At 35.0% G+C, this 20,479-nt stretch overlaps 1 protein-coding gene across 4 annotated transcripts in view; it reads left to right on the forward strand.

Moving 5' to 3' along the window:
* Positions 1-20,479, forward strand: part of PPP2R5C (protein phosphatase 2 regulatory subunit B'gamma) — an 81,414-nt gene that overhangs the window by 48,681 nt on the left and 12,254 nt on the right. For 3 of the 4 annotated variants that reach the window (XM_083840152.1, XM_083840155.1, XM_083840154.1), the window contains 8 exons: positions 2,107-2,306; positions 9,865-9,975; positions 10,631-10,723; positions 10,828-10,958; positions 12,892-12,951; positions 15,018-15,126; positions 17,191-17,244; positions 20,260-20,430. In XM_083840152.1, coding sequence (XP_083696278.1) covers positions 2,107-2,306; positions 9,865-9,975; positions 10,631-10,723; positions 10,828-10,958; positions 12,892-12,951; positions 15,018-15,126; positions 17,191-17,244; positions 20,260-20,430 — 929 coding nt within the window. The remainder of the gene's footprint in view (positions 1-2,106; positions 2,307-9,864; positions 9,976-10,630; positions 10,724-10,827; positions 10,959-12,891; positions 12,952-15,017; positions 15,127-17,190; positions 17,245-20,259; positions 20,431-20,479) is intronic. The other variant, XM_083840153.1, reaches the window with a different exon arrangement.

The raw sequence follows: 20,479 nt of genomic DNA on the forward strand, positions 1-20,479 counted from the left end.
GTTCATATTCAACAATAAAAAAAATTGTCATGCAAAAATATTAAATGCATTATGGTGCTAACTTACGCTCTGTGGTATATTCTCATTTCTTGTCTGGAACTTAATGCTGTAGTTACGTGGCCATTTTAATTGGCATAGATTTTTTTTTTTTGCTGCTGTCAAAATATGGTACTGTTTTCTTTACATCTGGCCAGTTACTTAAATATTCCCAATTTACTGGAAGTTAAGGTCCTAATCCTGAAAGCTTTTGCTGTATATAATAAACTATAATGTCACATACATTGATCATCTTAATTACTCATGGGGTGACTTAGGCAAAAAGCAAAGCACATGGGGAATTTTGCAGCATCACAGCTAAACCTTGTAGAATTTTAGAGGCATAATTTTTTGTTTCGTAACTGTTGAAACGTTAGCTGTAAGAGATATTTTAAGTTGTCACCATATGAATATTTATAAATAGCAGTCTAGTGTTAGTTCTTTCTTAACAGTAACCTAAATTTAAACTTCTACATCTAAATTTGGACACAGTGATTTAGGCTTGCTTCAGATTATAACTAGTGGGTTTGTGTTGATACGAGTGTATTTTTACATTTTTGAAGGTTCGTTATTTTGGAAAGTACTGATGGCAAAAGTAGTGCTGGCTTCCTTGCTTATTGGTTCTCTGTATGTTTGAACTGGACGACAGTCTGATTTTACTTCATATACAAGCATTAAATTAATTTTTGAGGATCATCAGGGTGGATTAAGGTGTAAAAAGCACAGGAATTAAAGCCTTCAAAGTTTTCAGAGAACCTAGGTGTCCTTGTCAAACAGCAAAAATAGCACTGCACAAAGCACTGTATAAAGGATAGGCATGTGTAAATTGATATAACAGTGTTACAGACAGAATTAGAGAGAGTTACCAAAAGAAGTATTTTGAAAAGGTATCACAGAAGAGAGAAATTAAGTGGATTTGTACACACTTGAGAAGAGTCACTTTAAATGTGAGGAGCAGTAAAACAAAGCACCAGCAAACTTGTTCAGAAACACTATGAATAGATAGAGTAGCTTCACGGGTCAATCAAAGGTCCTCTAGAAAAGAGGAAAGGGGAGAAAAAAATTGGACAGAAGGGGCACTGGGAGACTCGAAAGGAAGATGGGCAGAAATGTTAGTGTTCCTATTGCTGTGTTTTCTTACCAGCTGCACTTCAGTGATGATTAAACAATCAGTAAATATCAAACCAACTATTTACTCATTTTGATTTAAAATTTACTGGTCTTTTTTTTTCCATGTCTTACTCACCTTGATGAGAGCTGACAATGTTATTTAATTGCATGTTATTTGAATATATATAAATACATATATATGTATACATGTATATATTAACTCATGGCTTACATTTGGTAATTCTGATCTTTTTTAGAACGCCAGTGTTTAATTTTGCAGTGCTGGCCACAATTAACTGAGCTAAAAATGCTTCAAAAGATACATGATGCAGGACTGTCTCTTGCACATGTAAAACATTCAAAGTGATGCTATAAATTGAACAATAGTTGAAGATCCTACGTGCATCTATTCAAATTTCTTTAAATATTTTTTGTGTTAATGAAGTTTTAAAAATAAATAGTTGTTCTGTGCCTACATGTGGTTACTGCAGTCTATTTCCATGCTTGCTGGAAATAATGGAATTTGTGAGGTGGTACATCACAAGTTTAAAAAGTGACTCTGGCTTAAATATAGTGATGAAACTGAAAATCCACCGATTTATCTCTCAGTACTCAAAAAGGAATATTTCTGCAGGTATAGTATTTTGTACACAAACTGAGCTCTTTAGGGAATTCTTGAGGCATTTTTTCAAGTATGTGTTTTTTTTTCTGTGCAGCACCTATTTGTAGTGAAGGCAGTCACGCATCACTTTTGGAATTTTGTTAATTCATCCTGTCACGTACAATGTATTTTACTGGGGTTCTTGCTTTGGACCACTGTATTCCTGAAGTTCTTTGAAGATTTGGGAAGTTTGCTTTTAGTCTTAAACACTACAGTACCTGTGTCTTGGGGAAATAAAAATGAGGAAAGAGTAAAGTCTGCTACAATATAACTTACAACCAATTATTTTCACTTTTCAGATGTTCCTCCTGCTGATCAAGAAAAGCTTTTTATCCAGAAGTTACGACAATGTTGTGTACTTTTTGACTTTGTTTCTGATCCACTAAGTGACCTAAAGTGGAAGGAAGTAAAACGAGCAGCTTTAAGTGAAATGGTAGAATATATCACACACAATCGCAATGTGATTACAGAACCTATTTACCCTGAAGTAGTTCATATGGTAAGTAATGGAACCATTCTGAACTCTTTTAATTCATAATTACTTCTTCAGCTGTGTCAATCTGTTTTAAGAAATCTTACTGAAATCTTCAGAAAGATCAACTATGTTTGCACATTGGCAAAATGGTAATATAATAGTGTTTTTAAGTCCTCTTGCAAGTGTTGACTCTTCAAGTAAGAGAAATTGGATGCATATTTGTAGCAGAAATGAAGTTGATAAAAATGAAATCTTTATTTAAAAAAGATGATCCATCCCCTCCCCCCCAACTTTTTTTATAATAGGCATTTATAAAAATGTGATGGGGGTGAAGGATGTAAATCTAGTTTTTAAAAGAACGAGTAGATTGCAAAACTGAAAGTTTGAGCGTTTGTTAGAATTAAGATCACTTCTGCAGTCTTGATACTTAATCTCACATAATCACATTCAGTGCCCATGGTTGAAATTTTGTTTTTTTCTGCATTTGGAGCTGAGAATGAGGCTCAGACCTTATTTTATTACACTGATGAAGATTCTGCTGGAACAAGTTATATGAACTATTTAGACCTGTGTTTTTTCTTCCCTTTTGCTATCTAAATCCAAACCAATTCGACCGACTTTGTTTTCTGTCCTGTGTAAGTTCAGTCCAGAGGAGGCCGTGAAACTACAGGAGAGTCTTTCTGCTCTCATTGTGGTGACTGGACACCAGTTGCATGGAGTAACAACTGGGCTGAGAACAGAAAAAACATCTTTTCAAGTAGCTAACTACTAAGCTTACAAAAAATTGTTGACCACATGTGACATGGTGGTCTGCCCCGCCCCCCCCCCAAATACTCAGTTGGGTTGAGCTTTCAGGGGGAATAAGAAAATGGTACCTCTTTAACATTAATGTGAACTCAGTCAGATATTGAGGTCCTGCTCCAAATCAGAGACTGTGAAGCATCTTTGGAGTAGATTCAAAGATTTATAGTATTAAAGGTGTTACTCTGAAGAGTGCTTACACTGTAAGTGTTCACTGATACAGAACTTATTTTCATGAGAACTTCTGAGTATATGAGGATTCTGTGCAACTTTAAGTCAAATGTACACAAAACATTGAGGATGGTTAATGAGATGTAGACCGTGTCTTTTCCTGTGTTTTGATAGCCTATTTGTATATATGTTTTTTGCTAATCGATAGTTTATTTGAGAATATTTGATACTCATGGAAAGAGAATTATAAAAGAATAAACTTTCTGAGATTTCATTTAGAGAAAAAATATGAATTCATGATGATGGCTTGAATGTCTGTGTAAAACGTTGGTGTTTGCTCTTTGCAAGGAGTCTTAACTGTCCATAAATTCTTAACTTCTGCATTATGAGCCCACATTATCTTCCTCCATCAAAAACCAATGGCAAGGATACATTTAACCAAGGAAAATATATACTTCCTTTGTTTTCAGATGCAACTAACGGTAATATAGTTTGCAATTCTGTCAGTCTAATAAATCTTGGTGCAGAATTTGACTCTTAATCACCAATGTTCTGCTATGGGCTCACAGCATCTGTTTGACAATTCTTTCAGTGAATTTAAAATGCTTTTTACTTGTAAGAATCTAAAGGATATGGGATTTCCTTGTATAAGACTTGTGCAGCATTGTGGCAGACACTGTCAGTAACCGTTGTCAGACCTGGACTAGGATTTTTAGGTTAAATTCAGATAGCAATTTTTTTAAGGCTGCTATTATGGAAAAGTTTTCTTTCAGTTGTCTGTAATGAAACAACCATATTCCTCTTGCAGTATTATTATATGCCTCTTTCAGGCGTGCACATACAGATGTGTAGTTTTTGCTAAATTCTAGTAGTAGATTTATGTGGATTTTAAGGTAGAATGGTTGTCTTCTATGTACTTTAAGGGACCTGTCTACGTTAGGACTCATTACACCAAACTTGGGATAATAATCCATCTAGTTCAGCACCCTAGTCTTATCAGTGATGAGTGAAGAGGTTGCTGGAAAAGATTAAATCTAATTTTTCTTTATCTGAGTTGGTAGTTGGTATAGGAGTTAGGACTTTACTGTGCCAATCTGTTTATCTTCACAACTTGGAGGTTACTCATCTATATATGACTACATACATACATAAGTGTGTGTGAGAGAGCGAGAGAGATTTTTGTTTGCTATAGCTACGGTAGTGTTTAGGCCAAAAACTTAGGGCAATAAATTTCACAAATGACCTATTTAATAATAATAAATCATTTTTCCTTTTCGGTATCTTTATTTGTTCTTTTACTCTGATAAGAGCATTCTTTATAATTCTAGCGATCACATCATGTTCATACCCCCCATTCCAACCCCCATTCGTGTTTCAAGTATCTTTGGCAAATGTATAGTTAGATCTTGTCTTTAAGCTATGTTTTGATTTGGTTGCTTAATAATTATTTAACTTTAACCATGAGTCTTCTTTTCAAACAATACGAGAGAAATGAGTTTCTCAAATGGATGTAATGTTATTCTCCAGAGGGGAATGCAAGAGTTTCTTCCCCTTCTTCCTCAAAGACCCCTCTGACATCCTTCAGATTCTCTTTACCTTTGTAAGCAAAAATGTGATGGGAAGGGAAACGTTTTTAATAAAGACTTGTTTTACAAGTTCCGTTTCTCATGTATATTATAGTAAGGTTGGATTGACTATCCCCAAAGCAGGAACTCACATCGTCTCAAAACTGAAAGACATGTGGACAAACGTCTAAATACATGTGTAAATGATAACTTAATAGTTTGGATGAAAAGCATCTGTTGCAGATTCTTGTTTAGTGAAGGGATATATGCTTTGGTTTAGCTTTGGTTTTGAAGAAAACAAGGCTTTATGAGATTGTTCTGTTGTGCACTGAATTGTCAGAAACATAAACATTTGAGGATATTAGTTTTGTAGAATTCTTGTGAGGATTGTCAGCTATGTAGGATACAGACCCATAGGAGTGCTGCTTTCCATCTCAGGAAGGGATGGGCAATATTTGTATTGTATCTATTTTAAGAGGGACTATGAAAGTGAACATCGGTATGAATATTCACTTCCCCAGCTAACCAGTCAGAGGATATTGAGGAGAACTGAGAGGAAGCTAAGGAAATGCTGAATTTTGAGAACCGGGGTTGTAGTGTTCTGAAAAACAAGTAGATCCAAAGCTTGTACAAATAAGACTTACTTCTGTAGCCCCCAGATTAATTTCCTTGATGATGATGTAGTACTTGTGGATAAAAAATCGATGCTTTTGTGAAGCACAAAGACCAATATTACTTCTTAAGTTGGTAATGTAAAGGAATTAAGATCTTATTTTATAACTAGATCATTTCAGCAGCTAAAGCAGTGCTACTGTTCATGTATTATGAAAATGAAATGACATACTCATGCATATGGGAATATATATATTATTTTAAGTGTTATTTTGGTGTTATGTGGGTAGGTTTTTTGTTTACTCTGACCTTTGATATGGAATAAGAGTTGATATTGTGAGTAGAAGTGTACTATTTGTGGCTCTATTCAGCTATTAGGATGGCTTTATCTATTAAAATACGGAGGGTGCAGACTGTCAGATTATAAAGCTCATCATTCAGAGCTGTTCTTGTCAAGCTTCACTTGGGCTGCTCAGCAGAAGGGAGGAGAAAATGTGTGTAACGTTACCTCTGTGATACCTACTTGCTTGAAAATTTTCTCTAGTGTTACACGAAATGGGCCACCGGAAAAGCAGGGTACATAACAACCAAGACAAGCAAACATACCTGTAAAATGCAGCTTGTTGGCCTTTTCTTTTATTGTTCTCCCATCCTTCTGAGTTACATCCTTTGGAGTCAAGCAGGCCCGTGCTAAAGGTGCAGAGAGAATCCTGGCACACGAGCCCAGTTAAGACTCAAGTATGATAAAATCAGGGGGGTGTAGGGAGGGGTGCTTGTGGGTTTTGTTGGATTTTGGGGGGAGTGTAAATTAATCCTTTATGCTATGTTTACTTAGTACTTCTGTGGGAATTTGACCTTAAAGGAAATCGGGCTTTGCAGCTTGCATCTTGTCTGGTAAAAAGACAGTAGTTAGGGAAAAGATATGCCATTTGACAAGAAGGCAAAGGTCTCAATAATACTAACTCATTGTAAATTTTCATAAACTTCAGTGGTTTAATAGACAAATTTCAGATCTGTCTTCATTAAGAAATGCTGCATCTTGATTTGAGCAGTTCTCCATTCTGTTGGTCAGAGATAAAAAAAAAAAAAAAAAAAAAAACACAACAGATCAAATCAGGCTTCATTGGCTCCACTGCTCATGGAACAAGTTATTCTGTTTTGGGTTTTATACTTTTTCCATTTGATATTCTCAAAAAAAAAAAAAAAGGGGGAACCATTACTAACACCTTATACAACCCAGCTTTTCTTTCTTCTTCATAGTAAGAGCCTGAGACTTTCTCATTGAGAAAAGGCTGATTATTCTTCGTTTTGCTTAACATCTTAGCAAGTGGGAATCAAGTCTAGTCTTCCTAAGTTTTTCTTGGAAGACCATTGATTTATTGCAATTTTTCTCCTTTTTAAAAGAAAGCTTCAAGGTTATTAGTTTCTTGATGTCCATGCTGTTAAAATATCTTTATATTTATATGCCCCTTTTTAGCTTTACCTTTAATTCTGTGACACTGTAATTACTCTGATACAGCGTTCCTAATCGATATCAGCCCTACGGCTCAGTTGTTGAAATAAAGGAATATTATGAAGCAAAACAGAGCGTCAGGATGACTTTTCCTTCATGGGAATATGATGTAATTCTTGCAGATTTAGCTGATGCAGTTTGATACTGCCTCCCACTGTCTGCTCTGCCATCTGTCAGACGTGAGATGGCAGGACAGCACATACATATGCTCCATAGCCTGCTAGTTAATAAGTAATGTACAGCATTATTTTAAACTGTGAATGGAGGTGTTAATGATAAGCAGTCAGAATGCGAACAGGGAAACATGGCCTTCTGTTGCTCTTCCCAGAATCCCACTGAAGAGGGGTGGAGTGGATTCCTCTGCAAAACAACATCTTTAGACAGCTCGCTCTTTCAGAGCTTCTGGGTTATCTTCAAATTATAAGCAGCTAAGCTCTGATGCTATTTAAAAAAAAATATTTATATATATATATATAAATAAATAAAACTGTGAGAAAAGAACAAAAATGTGTGTATGGCATGTGTATCATAAAACAATTGAAAATTAGAAAGACTAATACTATGGCATAAAGAATAGATTTTTAAGTGTGATTAAAGTAGCCCTACAGCTACATTATAAGTAAACTCCATCGTGTAGGGTTTAGGATTTTTCCTTTAATTGTTGAGAGCTTAGGAGCATCTCAGCTGATAAATTAAATAAAATATTCTTTAGCATCCTCAAATAAAACATTCAGTTTGGTGCAAATTCCAGTGGAGTAATCTTTTTTTTTTCTAGCTAGTTGTGTAAATGCCCTGTACTGGCATGTTTGCTGAGCCAAGGATTGGCTTTCATGAAAAGGCTCAATAAATAGTTCTGCTGCTCCTGGTGATGTAGCCTTTTGCAAAGAATTTTCTTTTTCCTGGGAAATCTGTTGTATCTTACTTGGCCAGACGTAGGAAATGTATTTTTCAGGTTTCCCCTGAATCCTTGCAAAAAGACTCCTCTATCTGTTACAATGCTCGAATAAGTAGGAAAAGCCTTAAAGAGTTTCTGTATGTAGCCTAATATACTTGATCGTTATGGAAGGTTAGAATAGTACACCACTTTTATTTTGGCAATCTTTTCATTTCTGCAGTGTGTTCAATCTGAAGCATTTATATCAAAGAATCATTTTGAAGTAGAGGATGCGGTTTAGGACCATAACTTGAATTGATCTGTATTTTTCGTTGTTCAAAAATAAGTTTAGGCTGCTTGGTACTGGTTTGATAACGAATAAGCAAGCAACAAAACAGAACAAAAAGTCTCTATTGGATGCACTTACATGGCTAAATAGATTGCATTTTTCTGTTTGCTCATCAATGTTGTCTCCTACCAACATCTGCCCTGCCTAATACTCTGGATTACAAGTGGAATTGAGGAATTAGTCTCTCTTGGTATTAACAGCTGTAGCTGTCTTTACGTTTACAGATAAAGGATTTTTCAGGTTTTCTTACTGGCATGCACGGAAACCTGTTCCCTGCAACGTGCTCAGTAAAAGGTTTAATCATTGTTCTGTCACCCCTGAGCAGTAACCGTTTGAGTCATTAGCTAGTTGGTCCTTTCTTGTCCATGAAGAAGCCAGCTGTCATTTCAGGTGGAGAAGTGAGGGTACTGCAGACTTTTTAAATCTGTACTAAGCCATTGTAGGTAAGATTACTCTTGAGAATGTGTGCTAAATTTATCCCAAAAATCGTGTAAAATTTTTTTCAGCTAACAGATATGTTGTACTTTCATTTATGATTATACGTATTGCATATATTGATGCAATTGTGATTATATCTGATTATGTGTATTTCTATTTACATTCAAAAAACAATACAAGCAACATGCATCAGTGATGAAGTGGTTTTACCTAGAAGAGGACCTCTCAGAAAAGTGTTCTGTGTCAAAATTTGTTGCAAAATCATCAGTCTGACAGTACCTGTGGTGATCAATGCACAATGTGCAGGAGCACAGTCAGGACCCATCTTCCCTAGAATATTTCTGACCTTGAGATATGCAGAGGTTCCTTAAATTTTACCTTTACTTTGATGCTTTTTACCTTTTAAGATTTTAAAAAACTCTTTTTTTGTCTTGAAGAGAGTTTCAAATCCCTAATAATTTTTAAAGGGCTTTGTGGCAAGTACTACTTTGATTCACTCACATTACAAATCTGCATCTAGACAAACACTTGACAGCACAAAATATATTTATACCTTTGTACTTGTGTGCATGTGTGGTTGTGTATATGAACCTTGAAAAGCAATTCATCTTTGTAGTCTGCTCCTCTTCCATGAGGATGCCAAACTGTTTTCAGGGCTTTGAGAGCTCAGATGAAGTGAAAGATTCAAGATTGTGCATTTCTCCCCTCTCAGTGCCCCCATGATATAAATGGGCATGGTTTAAGAGAAGTACCACTAGGAGGGGAACAGAGCAATTTGTTTTTAAAGTGTTTCCATATTTGTACACCCAGAGTATGATTTGAAAGCGATAATCGTTTACAGAATAGTTGCAGGTAATATTTGTTTTGCAACTCTGGTTCTGACTTCTACTATTGAAGGTTGTTGTGAGGCCCTTTACAGTGTATATATAACAATATTTGTCTAAACATTTATATATATATATTTGCTTGGGCTTTTAAAATATGCGTGTTTATATGTGTCTAAAGAGATGGCATAAAACATCCTGTCCGTAAGTTTGTGCTTTCAAGAATATTGCATGGAAGACTGGTCTCCAAGTTTAAAATCTTTAAAGAAAAATAAATTTCCCTTGTTTTTGTTTAAATTACCAGCTTACATATCTTGCATTTTTGCAAATGTTAACTAAATAGGTCATGTTAAGAATTCTCAGTGAAAACTGTCTTTGAAATCTTTTATAGTCATTCATTTGTTTCAAAGCTCTTAAAGGCTCGTGTGATTTCAGTTTGCAGTTAATATGTTTCGAACATTACCACCATCTTCCAATCCAACGGGAGCAGAATTTGATCCAGAGGAAGATGAACCAACTTTAGAAGCTGCGTGGCCTCATCTACAGGTACTTAATGAAGACTAGGAATTCGTAATTTAACAGAATTTTAGCATTAAAATCATTGTTTATTGACTCAAAATGACTTAGGTTAGGTGTTTATATCTGTAAGTCAATTGCATTTCTCTGCTATACCCAAAATACTTCTTGAATTTACGCATAATCTTTTCCAAAAAAGACATTAGTGTATTGGAGGTTAAAGGCTTGCTGTTTCTTGCAGTACAGATGCAACTGCTGTGACTTAAATGAGCTTCAGGTTGTCACTAATTCCTTTGATCTGACTCTGGCACAGTTCTGGCTTTGAGAGGTACTATGACAAACAGAGGAGAACAGAGAATTTTCAAAACACGTACTTCTGAGCATGATGAATATTAGATTATTCTGGGTCCCATGAGGAAAATCTAGAAATGGAGCTCAGCAGAATTTGAATGCAATTTAAAGAACCTAAAGTTCTTGCTCTAGATAAAAAACATACTGCATTGGGAGGGCAGGAGCAAAGCTTTCGTTGTGTGCAACATATATTTTAAAAAAGTGTGCTATACAAATATAAATAAAAACAGTCCTGTTCTGAGCAACTAATTAGTAATTTTGGTAATGTACTGCTTATAAAATGGTTTCTTGTTTAAAAAACTAATACTGTTTTTTGTCGGACTTTTTTTTTCAGCTTGTTTATGAATTTTTCTTAAGGTTTTTAGAATCTCCAGATTTCCAACCTAATATAGCTAAGAAATATATTGATCAGAAATTTGTATTACAGGTAAGGTTTAAACAAAAAAAATTAACTTCAAGCTCCAAAACCATATTATTTTACAATGCATTAGGTTCAGGTAAAGTGCATCTTTTCTTTTTTCCTCTTTGCAGCTTTTAGAGCTTTTTGACAGTGAAGATCCTCGTGAAAGAGATTTTCTCAAAACAACTCTTCACAGAATATACGGGAAATTCTTAGGCCTGAGAGCTTACATTCGGAAACAAATTAATAATATATTTTATAGGTAATGCATTTCATAGCTTTTGGGGGGGGGGGGGGGGTGTGCTTCTAGCTTTGGTACAATTTTCCACAAGTCATTATACTGTGATTGTTTTACACTCCTTCTATCATGCCTCTGTTTTCTACCCACAATGAATGTATAACACTACCCATTTAAGAAACTAGCAAAAAAGCTGCCATATACTGGGTACCATTCCATGAATGGGACCAGCAGTACCAGCTGCTTATCTTCTCTGTATGTGGTAACAAGTGAGCCTTTAGAAGAGATAGAGAGGAGCTACTTCAAAATAATTGGGAAGCCTTCACTCTCCTGCAGACAAGAGCTCTTGACTGGCCATGTCTAGAGCCAGTATGTCCTCAGGTAAAAATATATGTATATAATTCATTTCTGAACTTTTCTTTTTACTTGCTACTTCTGATGCTTTACTTTCAGGGGTAGCAGAAGCAAAGTCTTCAAACACAGATGGTTCTGGTGTGTGGCTTTTAGAAGACTGAGAAATGTTCTAGCCATTAAATTGACTTCATTACAGAGAATGCAAACTATTATAGTTTTCCATATTTTTTCACTCTGAAATTTATATGAAAGATGATGTCATTTGCACTGTAGAAATAACCTTTCTCTACCAAGTTGTAGGGGAGAAAATCAAACAGAAAAAGTCTCATTTATGTAATATTTTTGAGCTGTAAGTTGAAACTTTTTGCATTTGATTGTAAACTCATGAATATGAACACCAGGGAGGAAAGCTGTGTCAACTTCTATCTTGAATTAAGGGATCGTACATGACAAACTCTTAAAGCATGTGTAGAATTTTTCAAAATATTTCATTTTCTTATACTTTTTCCTGCAAGTCTTCTTACATAAGCCTAGTAAGAAACAGAAGTGTGTGGTCTTTGTCTTTTAGCCACTAATCAAAATTACATAAATTCTGTCCCCATGGTATGCTAATCTTATTTTTTCTACTATGAAATACATATTTTTTAAAAATTATTAAGCCAATATGTTCCTGCTTATTTAGTCTTAAGGTTTTCATATCATTGTCTTTAGTTTTGCTTAAAATTGTCCTGAATTATATAGAGAGCATTTTAAGGAGAAAAAAGTCATATCAAATAGTCTGGATTAAAAGTAGTTTTTAGTATGTTGGTCTATGACAAGTTTTCAAATAGGAAACAATTTTCTAATAAATGAAATTGATACTATCTTCTATTAGGTAAAAATTTTGATAATTATTTGTAAAATACCTGAAGTTGTGCATAGAAGTTTTTCAATAAACTTACACTCAGGCAATTGGGAAAAATGCAGGAAAGGTGATTGCATGGTAAATTACAGTGTTCTGTCAAAAGAAAATTCAGGAAAATTTGACTTCCTCGGTTTATTACAGAGCCTTTTGTGTGCATAGGAATCTGTAATGCCAAATAGCTCTTCAGATCCATAAGCAGTAACTCTTTGAACACCTTGTGCTTGCATGTGCTATAGAAGGTTGAGTCACGGCCTTTGATTATGCCAGTTGCTCTGTGTTATTTTAATATTTAAAGCATTGTTTGCTGTGTTCAGTTCTGCATTATTGAAATGGCATGGAGTATGATTGGAAAAGGCTCAAATGAGTGTACTATTGTTAAATGTGGGGGGAAAGAGCAAGCGTGAAGGTTGAAAGCAGCTTGATGTGCTCTCAATTTATTTCTGTATGGAGTGTTCATGTTTTCTACAGAACAGGGGCTCCAAGAACACAAAGTGTCACTGTCTTCAGAAGAGTTTGTAAGACTGTTAAATTGTTCTGGTGAACTCTGCAAAGTTTCTTTTCCACTGTATGCTTGTTTTCTTTCTACTGAGTGACTAAAACTGGGGAGGTGAAGGCTATCTTTAATGTTAGATGGCAATCTTGGTGGTAGACTTCCATCTCTGTTTGGCAGTAACTGAGTAAAACTTTTCATTTATTTAGGTTTATTTATGAAACAGAACATCACAATGGCATAGCAGAATTACTGGAAATACTGGGAAGGTGAGTTGTAGGTTTTGTCTAATTAGACTTGCTTCATCCTCAGAGGAAGCTTTAAAGATTGAGTTGGGGATTGCAAATTGTTATGAGACAAGATGAAAATAGCTTCCTAGCATGTGGCAAAGCTGTAGCTGAGGATAAATTTTGTATAAGAGTGCAGAAATGGAGCCAAAACTTCAATGTTACAGCAACATTTTTGGGGTGTGACAATTTTTTTATATCATATTTTTAAGTCTTATTTTCTAGCTTAGGAACCTTGTGATTAAGGTTAGTTGTAATGCAGCTGTGATTAATGTGTAACTAATTGCAATTTGTTTAAAAAATCTTCCAACTTTACTAAATGTGTAGCAGGTAAACACAGGCAGGACAGATAGGTTGTAAGTTCTCAGAAGCCTTCTGTTAATCTCCTTACAGTAAACTTCAGTGATGCATCTGAAAGCCCTTGAAACTAGAATTGTACAACATAAAGCTGATAGCCCAGTCAAAACTGGTGTGGTTTTTATCAACTGATTTCTCTCATCTATGTGCAAGTTTTTATATACATAATACACTTTAAAAGCATAGTTAATTTTACTTTACATTCTTTTTGTATCTTTGCATGTAAAAATAAGTGTAATGTCACTTAATTTTAGAAATATGTAAATTTCACAGGCTCAGATAATGAATCAAGTTGGCAGGGACCTGTGGATATCATCTAGTCCTACCCCTCTGCTCAGGATGTAGTCGGTGAGAGTGGGTTGTTCAGGGCCATGGACAGTCAAGCTTTGAATATCACCAGGGGTGGAGACCACAAGATCTCTGGGCAACCTCTTCCGCGTTGGACAACCCTGAGATTAAAAAGGGATTTTTCTTCTGAGTGAAACTTCCTGTTTCAATTTGTGCCCCTTGCCTATTGCCTTTTCATTGTGCATCATTAAGAAGAGCAACTCTATTTACACAGTCTCATCTGATACTGTTACACATTGATAAGAGCTTCTTCTCTTCCCAAGGCTAAACAGTCCCAGCTCTCTCAGCCTTTATGGGTATGTCAGATGCTCCAGTCCCTTAGTCATCTTCATGGCATTTTGCTGGACTCTCTCCGTTTTATGTCCATATCTTTCCAGTCCTGGGGAGCCTAGAACTGAACCCACCACTCCAGATGTGTCTCACTAGTGCTGAGCAGAGGGGATGGATTACTTTCCTCAACCTGCCAACAACTCTGTTCATAGTGCAGCCCAGGATGCTGTTTAAATTGAAAAGATGTTTTGTAAATTCCCTATGTCTACATGCCTGCCTGGAATAATTATTTCATTTTCAACTAAATATTCAATGATTAACTGAAGTTACAAATCTATCGTTACATCTACATGCTATATAAGTAATGAAGTAATACTGATCAAGATATACTGAAGACTGTCTGAAACTGAAATATGGAGCTAAATCTGCAAAATTTACTGTCACTGACTTTTTCACTTTAGGTTTTTTAGGTTGGTTTTAAGTGTTAACTTTGGAAAAAAAAAAAAAAAATTCCCCTCAGGTTTCCAAATCAAAATTTGTATCGTCTAAATAAGGCTTCTGTGCTGTAAACATGCTATACTGATGGGCTGATATTGATGGGGATGGGTTCTACAAGTATTTTAGCAGTCCATGTCTTTTTTTTCCCTTGTTTGCTGTCCTGGGTCGCTCTCTCCGATATTCAGTCTCAGGTTCATTCTTTAATTCGGTGATGATGCTGATAGGAATATGTATTCAAAGCTTTGTTTGTAGTGAGTAGTTCATAACAAAAATTGGAATCTGAAGTGCAAACATAGTCGTATGTGTTGCTTGGAAGAAGAATTTAGGACCTGTGAAAGATTTGGGTGAGGTGTGGGCAGATGTTGATTTGACTGTTCTATTTATTTGTGCTCTTTAAAGAACTGGATCAAAAGTGAAATGGTCTCTGGTGCATGTGGAATCTGTACATTTTTCTGCTACACTGTTTTCCAGGAGTTCTCAAATGTGCTATGAAAACAAGGGTTTGGTACGTGCTGTACAGTAGTGCAGTTTTTGAGTAATTGCTGACTTTATTTTTTAATTTCCTTCCCTGACAGCATAATTAATGGATTTGCCTTACCATTAAAAGAAGAGCACAAAATATTCTTATTGAAGGTTTTGTTACCACTGCACAAAGTGAAATCACTCAGTGTTTACCATCCACAGGTAAGTTTTGTCTGGTGCTATTCTTAATAACATAAAAAGTGCAAAGGTCTGCTATGATTGACACCTTCTGTTCTAACCTACCTGAGATGGATTGGTCTTTCTGTTCCCCTTACTTCATAAACTAATTCTTCTACACCTTCTACTGACTTGCATTCATATCAGCAAGTAGTAGACATAGGGTTGCCTGTCTTCTATGACATATCTTACTGAATGAAATAAGACACTTCAAATGAATTGTGTGAAACACCAAAGTCAAGTCAAAAATTCACATTGAAACAACAGCAGATATTCAGAAAGATTGCACTGACAAATCCAGATATATGTGATGAAAGCTAATTTCTATAATCAATTTAAATTTACTATAGATAGCGTTCTCCATTATTCTAAAGTAATCTTTGTACATTCCTCAGATTACCTGGGCGGATTCCTTGGTAGTAGTCATCAAAAACAAGAAAGGAATTGGGCTAACCAGCTTAACTTCCATAAATGAAAAAACATTAGAAAAAACATTTAAGCTGTTTGAGATGTGCAGTGATACTCCCATTAAATTAAAATTAATTTATAATAAAAATTTAATAATTTTATTTTTTTAATTTAATTAAAAATTTAATAATTTATTATTTTATAATAAAAATTAATTTATAATAAAAAATTAAAATTTTAATTTGGGATTGTTGGCGAGTGCAAGGGATGTAATAGTTGACTGTCTAGGCACAAAGTATCATGCTTAGAACTGAAGTTGGTAAACGCTAATTCAATCTAATCTTGCATCTGCTTGAAATTAATACACGTAGTTATTACTAGTTCACTTTCTCATAGCAAATCTTAAGATTTACAACTGTTCTGTGCTTTTTTGACTAACTTAGGTGAGTTAGTTTTTGACTAACTTAGGCTATTCCACATGTGTGTGGACTTTATGAAGATAGATTTGCTTTCTCAGTTTCGTAGTCTATTCCTTCGTGTTCATTTCCAAGAGATCTGTAAACTTTTTCTTCATAACAAAGATGAAATCTCAAATAGAACAGTAATTTGTGGATTGATTTCATCACCAAAAATAGGTGCAAATTCCCATTCCCATGCAAGAATCTCATTTGGAGATGATTTGGAAAGTGACTGTTTCCCTACGGGTAACAAGAGGAGAGGTTTTTAACCTTCCTTCTTGGCAAACCAAAGGAGGCACCAGCAGATACGCAGGCTATTGCCTCTCCAACAGGAGCTGATTCAGCCTTTGCAGTGCTGGCTTCTGACTATTTGCCTCAGGGAAGTTCTGGAGTTCATTGTATTAAAGTGAGCAATTACGTTTATATGAAGGAGAACTTCTAGGACATGGATTTCTCATTTGCTTTAGAATTAAGTTTCTTTAATTAAAACCAGCAAAGCAAAAACTATGTAAAAACAAGCAGGGCATTTGAGCAAAGATGTAGTAGATGTGAGTAAACAGTGTGATCCTTTGTCCAAACATCTGTTTTCATGTTGATTTCATACTGTTTAATAGTGTATCTTTATCAGAGGATAGAATCATTTAGCAGTGAGGGCTTCTTCCCCAGATTTGTAACTGCTTGTTTGTAGTCTCTTCTCCGCTTTTGCTATCTTCTCTTTGTGTATTAAAAATCACTTCAGTATCCTAATTCATATTAGAAAGAATCGGTCTTACTAACCCTATCTTTTTGTATCTCCTTGTTTTCTGGTAACAATTTATCAATTCTGATCACTGATCCACTGTATAATGAGAGAAGAGTAAATATGGTTAATTTCTGTTCAAGCCTTTCTACCCCTCTTGTGAATTCTGGCTTTCTCAAGAGACAGTATACAGGTCTTTCAACAGTTGAAAGTTTGTTTCTGTTACAACCCAGAAGATGAGTACAGACTTGAGATAGCTGGGGAAAAATTGTTAAAGCATATGTACTCTTTTGTTGTTTTTTAAATTGTCTGCCAAATAACCTTGTAAAATTACAGAAAAACTGTTGTTTTTATCTGGATTCAGTAGTGTTCTCCAGTTATACTACTGATTTCAAAGTGTGTTCAGTTTCACAAGTGTTAATAAAATATTCTCTTTTATTTTAGCTGGCGTACTGTGTAGTTCAGTTTTTGGAAAAGGACAGCACACTTACAGAACCAGTAAGTTTATCTTGCTATTATGTTTTTAGAATATTAATATCTCTTTCATCTGTAGACTGCTTAAAGAGGTTTTAGGAACAAAGTGTTGATAGGTGATTGTTTTTAATCAGAAGAGTCAAATATTTAATCATTTTGATTTATCAAGTTGATTTTTTTTTCTCAGAAACCGTTTGGAATGCTCAAAATGAATTAATGCAACTTGAAAATTGTATCTTTTAGCAAACAGAAGAGATTATATTGTGCTTATTTTGTTCTGGCTGACTGGATCTGAGACAGTTGATGCAGAAGCAGTTTAGTCAGATGCTTGCTTGCCTGAACTGTGCTGTGTTGAGAAGCTGATGATATGCTAGAGCACAGATTTCTGGCACACAGCTACGTACTGATGCAAGGCTTTTGAGTCAGATCCTGACTTTTGAATCAAATACCAACTTGGACATAAACAAAAACAGATTTTGGTCTGGCTGCACATAGCTGAACAGATGAATACTCACTGTCCTACATAGTATATAGTGTTTTGCATCACTAAGCCAACACATTTAATCACTAAGTTGCAATCTGTAAACGATTGCTAATAACAAAAGTGATTTAGAATTAGATTATAACTGTTTCCATTGTAAAATGAAACTGAATCTTAAAGCAGTGTGCAACTGAGCAAGAATTCTCTTCTTCTTGGAGCTTCTAGTCTTTAAAATACCACATCTTGTACATTCTGACATTTGTGCCATATGAGATCTTGAAATCTTACCTTTCTTCCAAATATCAACCGGGATGTTACATATTACATAATTGGAACGGGCTGCCCAGGGAGGTGGTGGAGTCAGCATCCCTGGAGATCTTTAAAAGACGTTTAGATGTAGAGCTTAGCGATATGGTTTAGTGGAGTACTTAGTGTTAGGTCGGAGGTTGGACTCGATGATCTTGAGGTCTCTTCCAACCTAGAAATCTGTGATACTGTGATATTTCCTAGTACGAATTTGAACTAATACAAATCCAAGTTCTTTTTCCTTTTTTATCCCAAGTTAGTACATAACACTTACAACATTTTTTAATCACAGTGAGTAATGCATGTGCTAAGTTCCCTTTCCAAAATTCCGCTCATTACAAAATAAAAGCCTTTGTTTCCCCTCGTAATTGTCAGATAAGACATTTTTACATCTTATTTAATAAAATCTGCATAAATTTCCCAAGGCTTCATTAATGACATAGTATCTACTCCAACAATTAAATGGATACATACAGTAAACATACGCTGATTTCTCATTGAGGTATTATTTCATTGATTGTGTTAAATTTTACTTGTAGTTTTTAACCTTAAAAAAATCTGGCCTTTTGTAAAAGTATCATCCATTTCAGAAAATAAAGAATGCTCTTTTTTTCTAAATAAGAGTTTGGTGTCTTAAGACAAAGGCTAATGGATTGTTGTAACTTAAACTACATCAAAGTTGTATAGAAGCTTTTTAGGAGAGAGTTGTTGGGGGTTTTGCTTGTGTGTTTTTTTCCAAGAATTCTGTGCCTTTTTTCTTCAGTTCTACATCTAGAACTAGACAAACACTGTCATATTTTTGTTCTTTATGTGACTTTTTAGGTTGCTTTATGTACAGTGAGCAGTGAGTAAGAATTTAATTTCAAACAGTCTGTGATGTGGTTTTGTCTCCACAAGAGTATATTGCATCATGAAGATAAAAGTACTTCCATTGCGTTTCTTATTCCCAGAGTATTATTTTTAAAATATGGGATGCTTTACTTAGTATTAATCAGACAAGCTAAGAACAATCATAAGCTATACAGTTTTCAAAAAATCTGTTGAAATAGTTAAATTGTATTGATTTAAAAAGAGGTACAATACAAGATTTTAATAGTGCAGTTGCCAGATGAAAGTTAAATTTCAGAGAAAAAGATACTGAAATACAAAGTTTCCTGCATACTCATAGAAAGTAACTCAGAATGCAGAACGAGGGAAAGAATTGGTTTGCATTGGTTTAGTTTATCAAAACAACACTAGTTAAAATTACTGTCTGAGATAGGAATGCAAATGTCCTGACCCTCCAGTGACTTAGAGTCCTAAGCCCTGTTTTTTTAGTCTTTAACCACAAAACAAAAGCATTTACAAACTTGTGCTTTCAAGAACATACTAATTTCTTATAAAAAATCTAAAGTGGAGCGATATGTCAATCATTTTGAAATATTATTTGAAAAGTCTTATTTGAATATTACTAATAGCACAGTATTCATTATGCCTTCAGTATAATTTTGCATATTTTTGAAGTTACTTAATAAATGATGATGTAATTGATAACTCCATTAATAAGTACAATGTCTAAATATATTAACTTCTAAGCTGATATCACTCTTCAGGCTTAAGTTCTTCAACGTACATATTCAATAGATGAAACTTTGGTTTTCAATTCAGAGGCCTTACCCATGGATGCGTAGATTCTTTCTGAATACTTGTGATCCCTCTGAGAGACTGCTTCCTTTTCTGTATCACATTTTATGGATCCCCTTAAGACTGTGACTATAGTAATGTAGTCAATTAAATAAAACTTAATGTGTAACAGTAATCTGCCTGGAGTAGTCAGTCACCTGTCAGTCTGGGTATTTATCGTCTTTCCTGAAAATATAGTGATAGAGCTTAATTTCTTGAGCCTTGAAGTGTTCCTCCAAGAAATAAGAGCTTGAAAACTGCTGTCACTTAAGTGGCAGATATTTTTCCCATCATATAGCAGCAAATTTGCACTTTGAGTTGATGGTCACGTTAAGATAGATGTCAGGTTACTTCCTCTAGTCTTCTGATTGGAGAAGTTTTTTAACGGTATAACTGTCTTCTAAGAAAATGTTTTTAGCCTTACCAGCTGTTATTTCTGTGACTGAGCCACATCTGATTGCTACTGTCATGTGGGACAAGAAATTTGAGGGTTTTGTTCTGTTTAAAACATTGCACTTCTTAATGACATGAGATTCAGTACAAGGCAAAGCCAAGTTCTTATGAAAGCTATGTTCACTTTGCTTCTACAGGTTGTAATGGCACTGCTGAAATACTGGCCAAAGACTCACAGTCCAAAAGAAGTCATGTTTTTAAATGAACTAGAAGAAATTTTAGATGTTATTGAACCATCTGAATTTGTAAAAGTTATGGAGCCTCTCTTCAGACAGCTAGCCAAATGTGTGTCCAGTCCGCACTTTCAGGTCTGTACTTCCTGAATGTACAATCCGATGAGAATTTTTATAGAGTGAA

This window comes from Anser anser (assembly GCF_964211835.1).
Source record: "Anser anser genome assembly, chromosome: 5".
NCBI lineage: Eukaryota > Metazoa > Chordata > Aves > Anseriformes > Anatidae > Anser > Anser anser.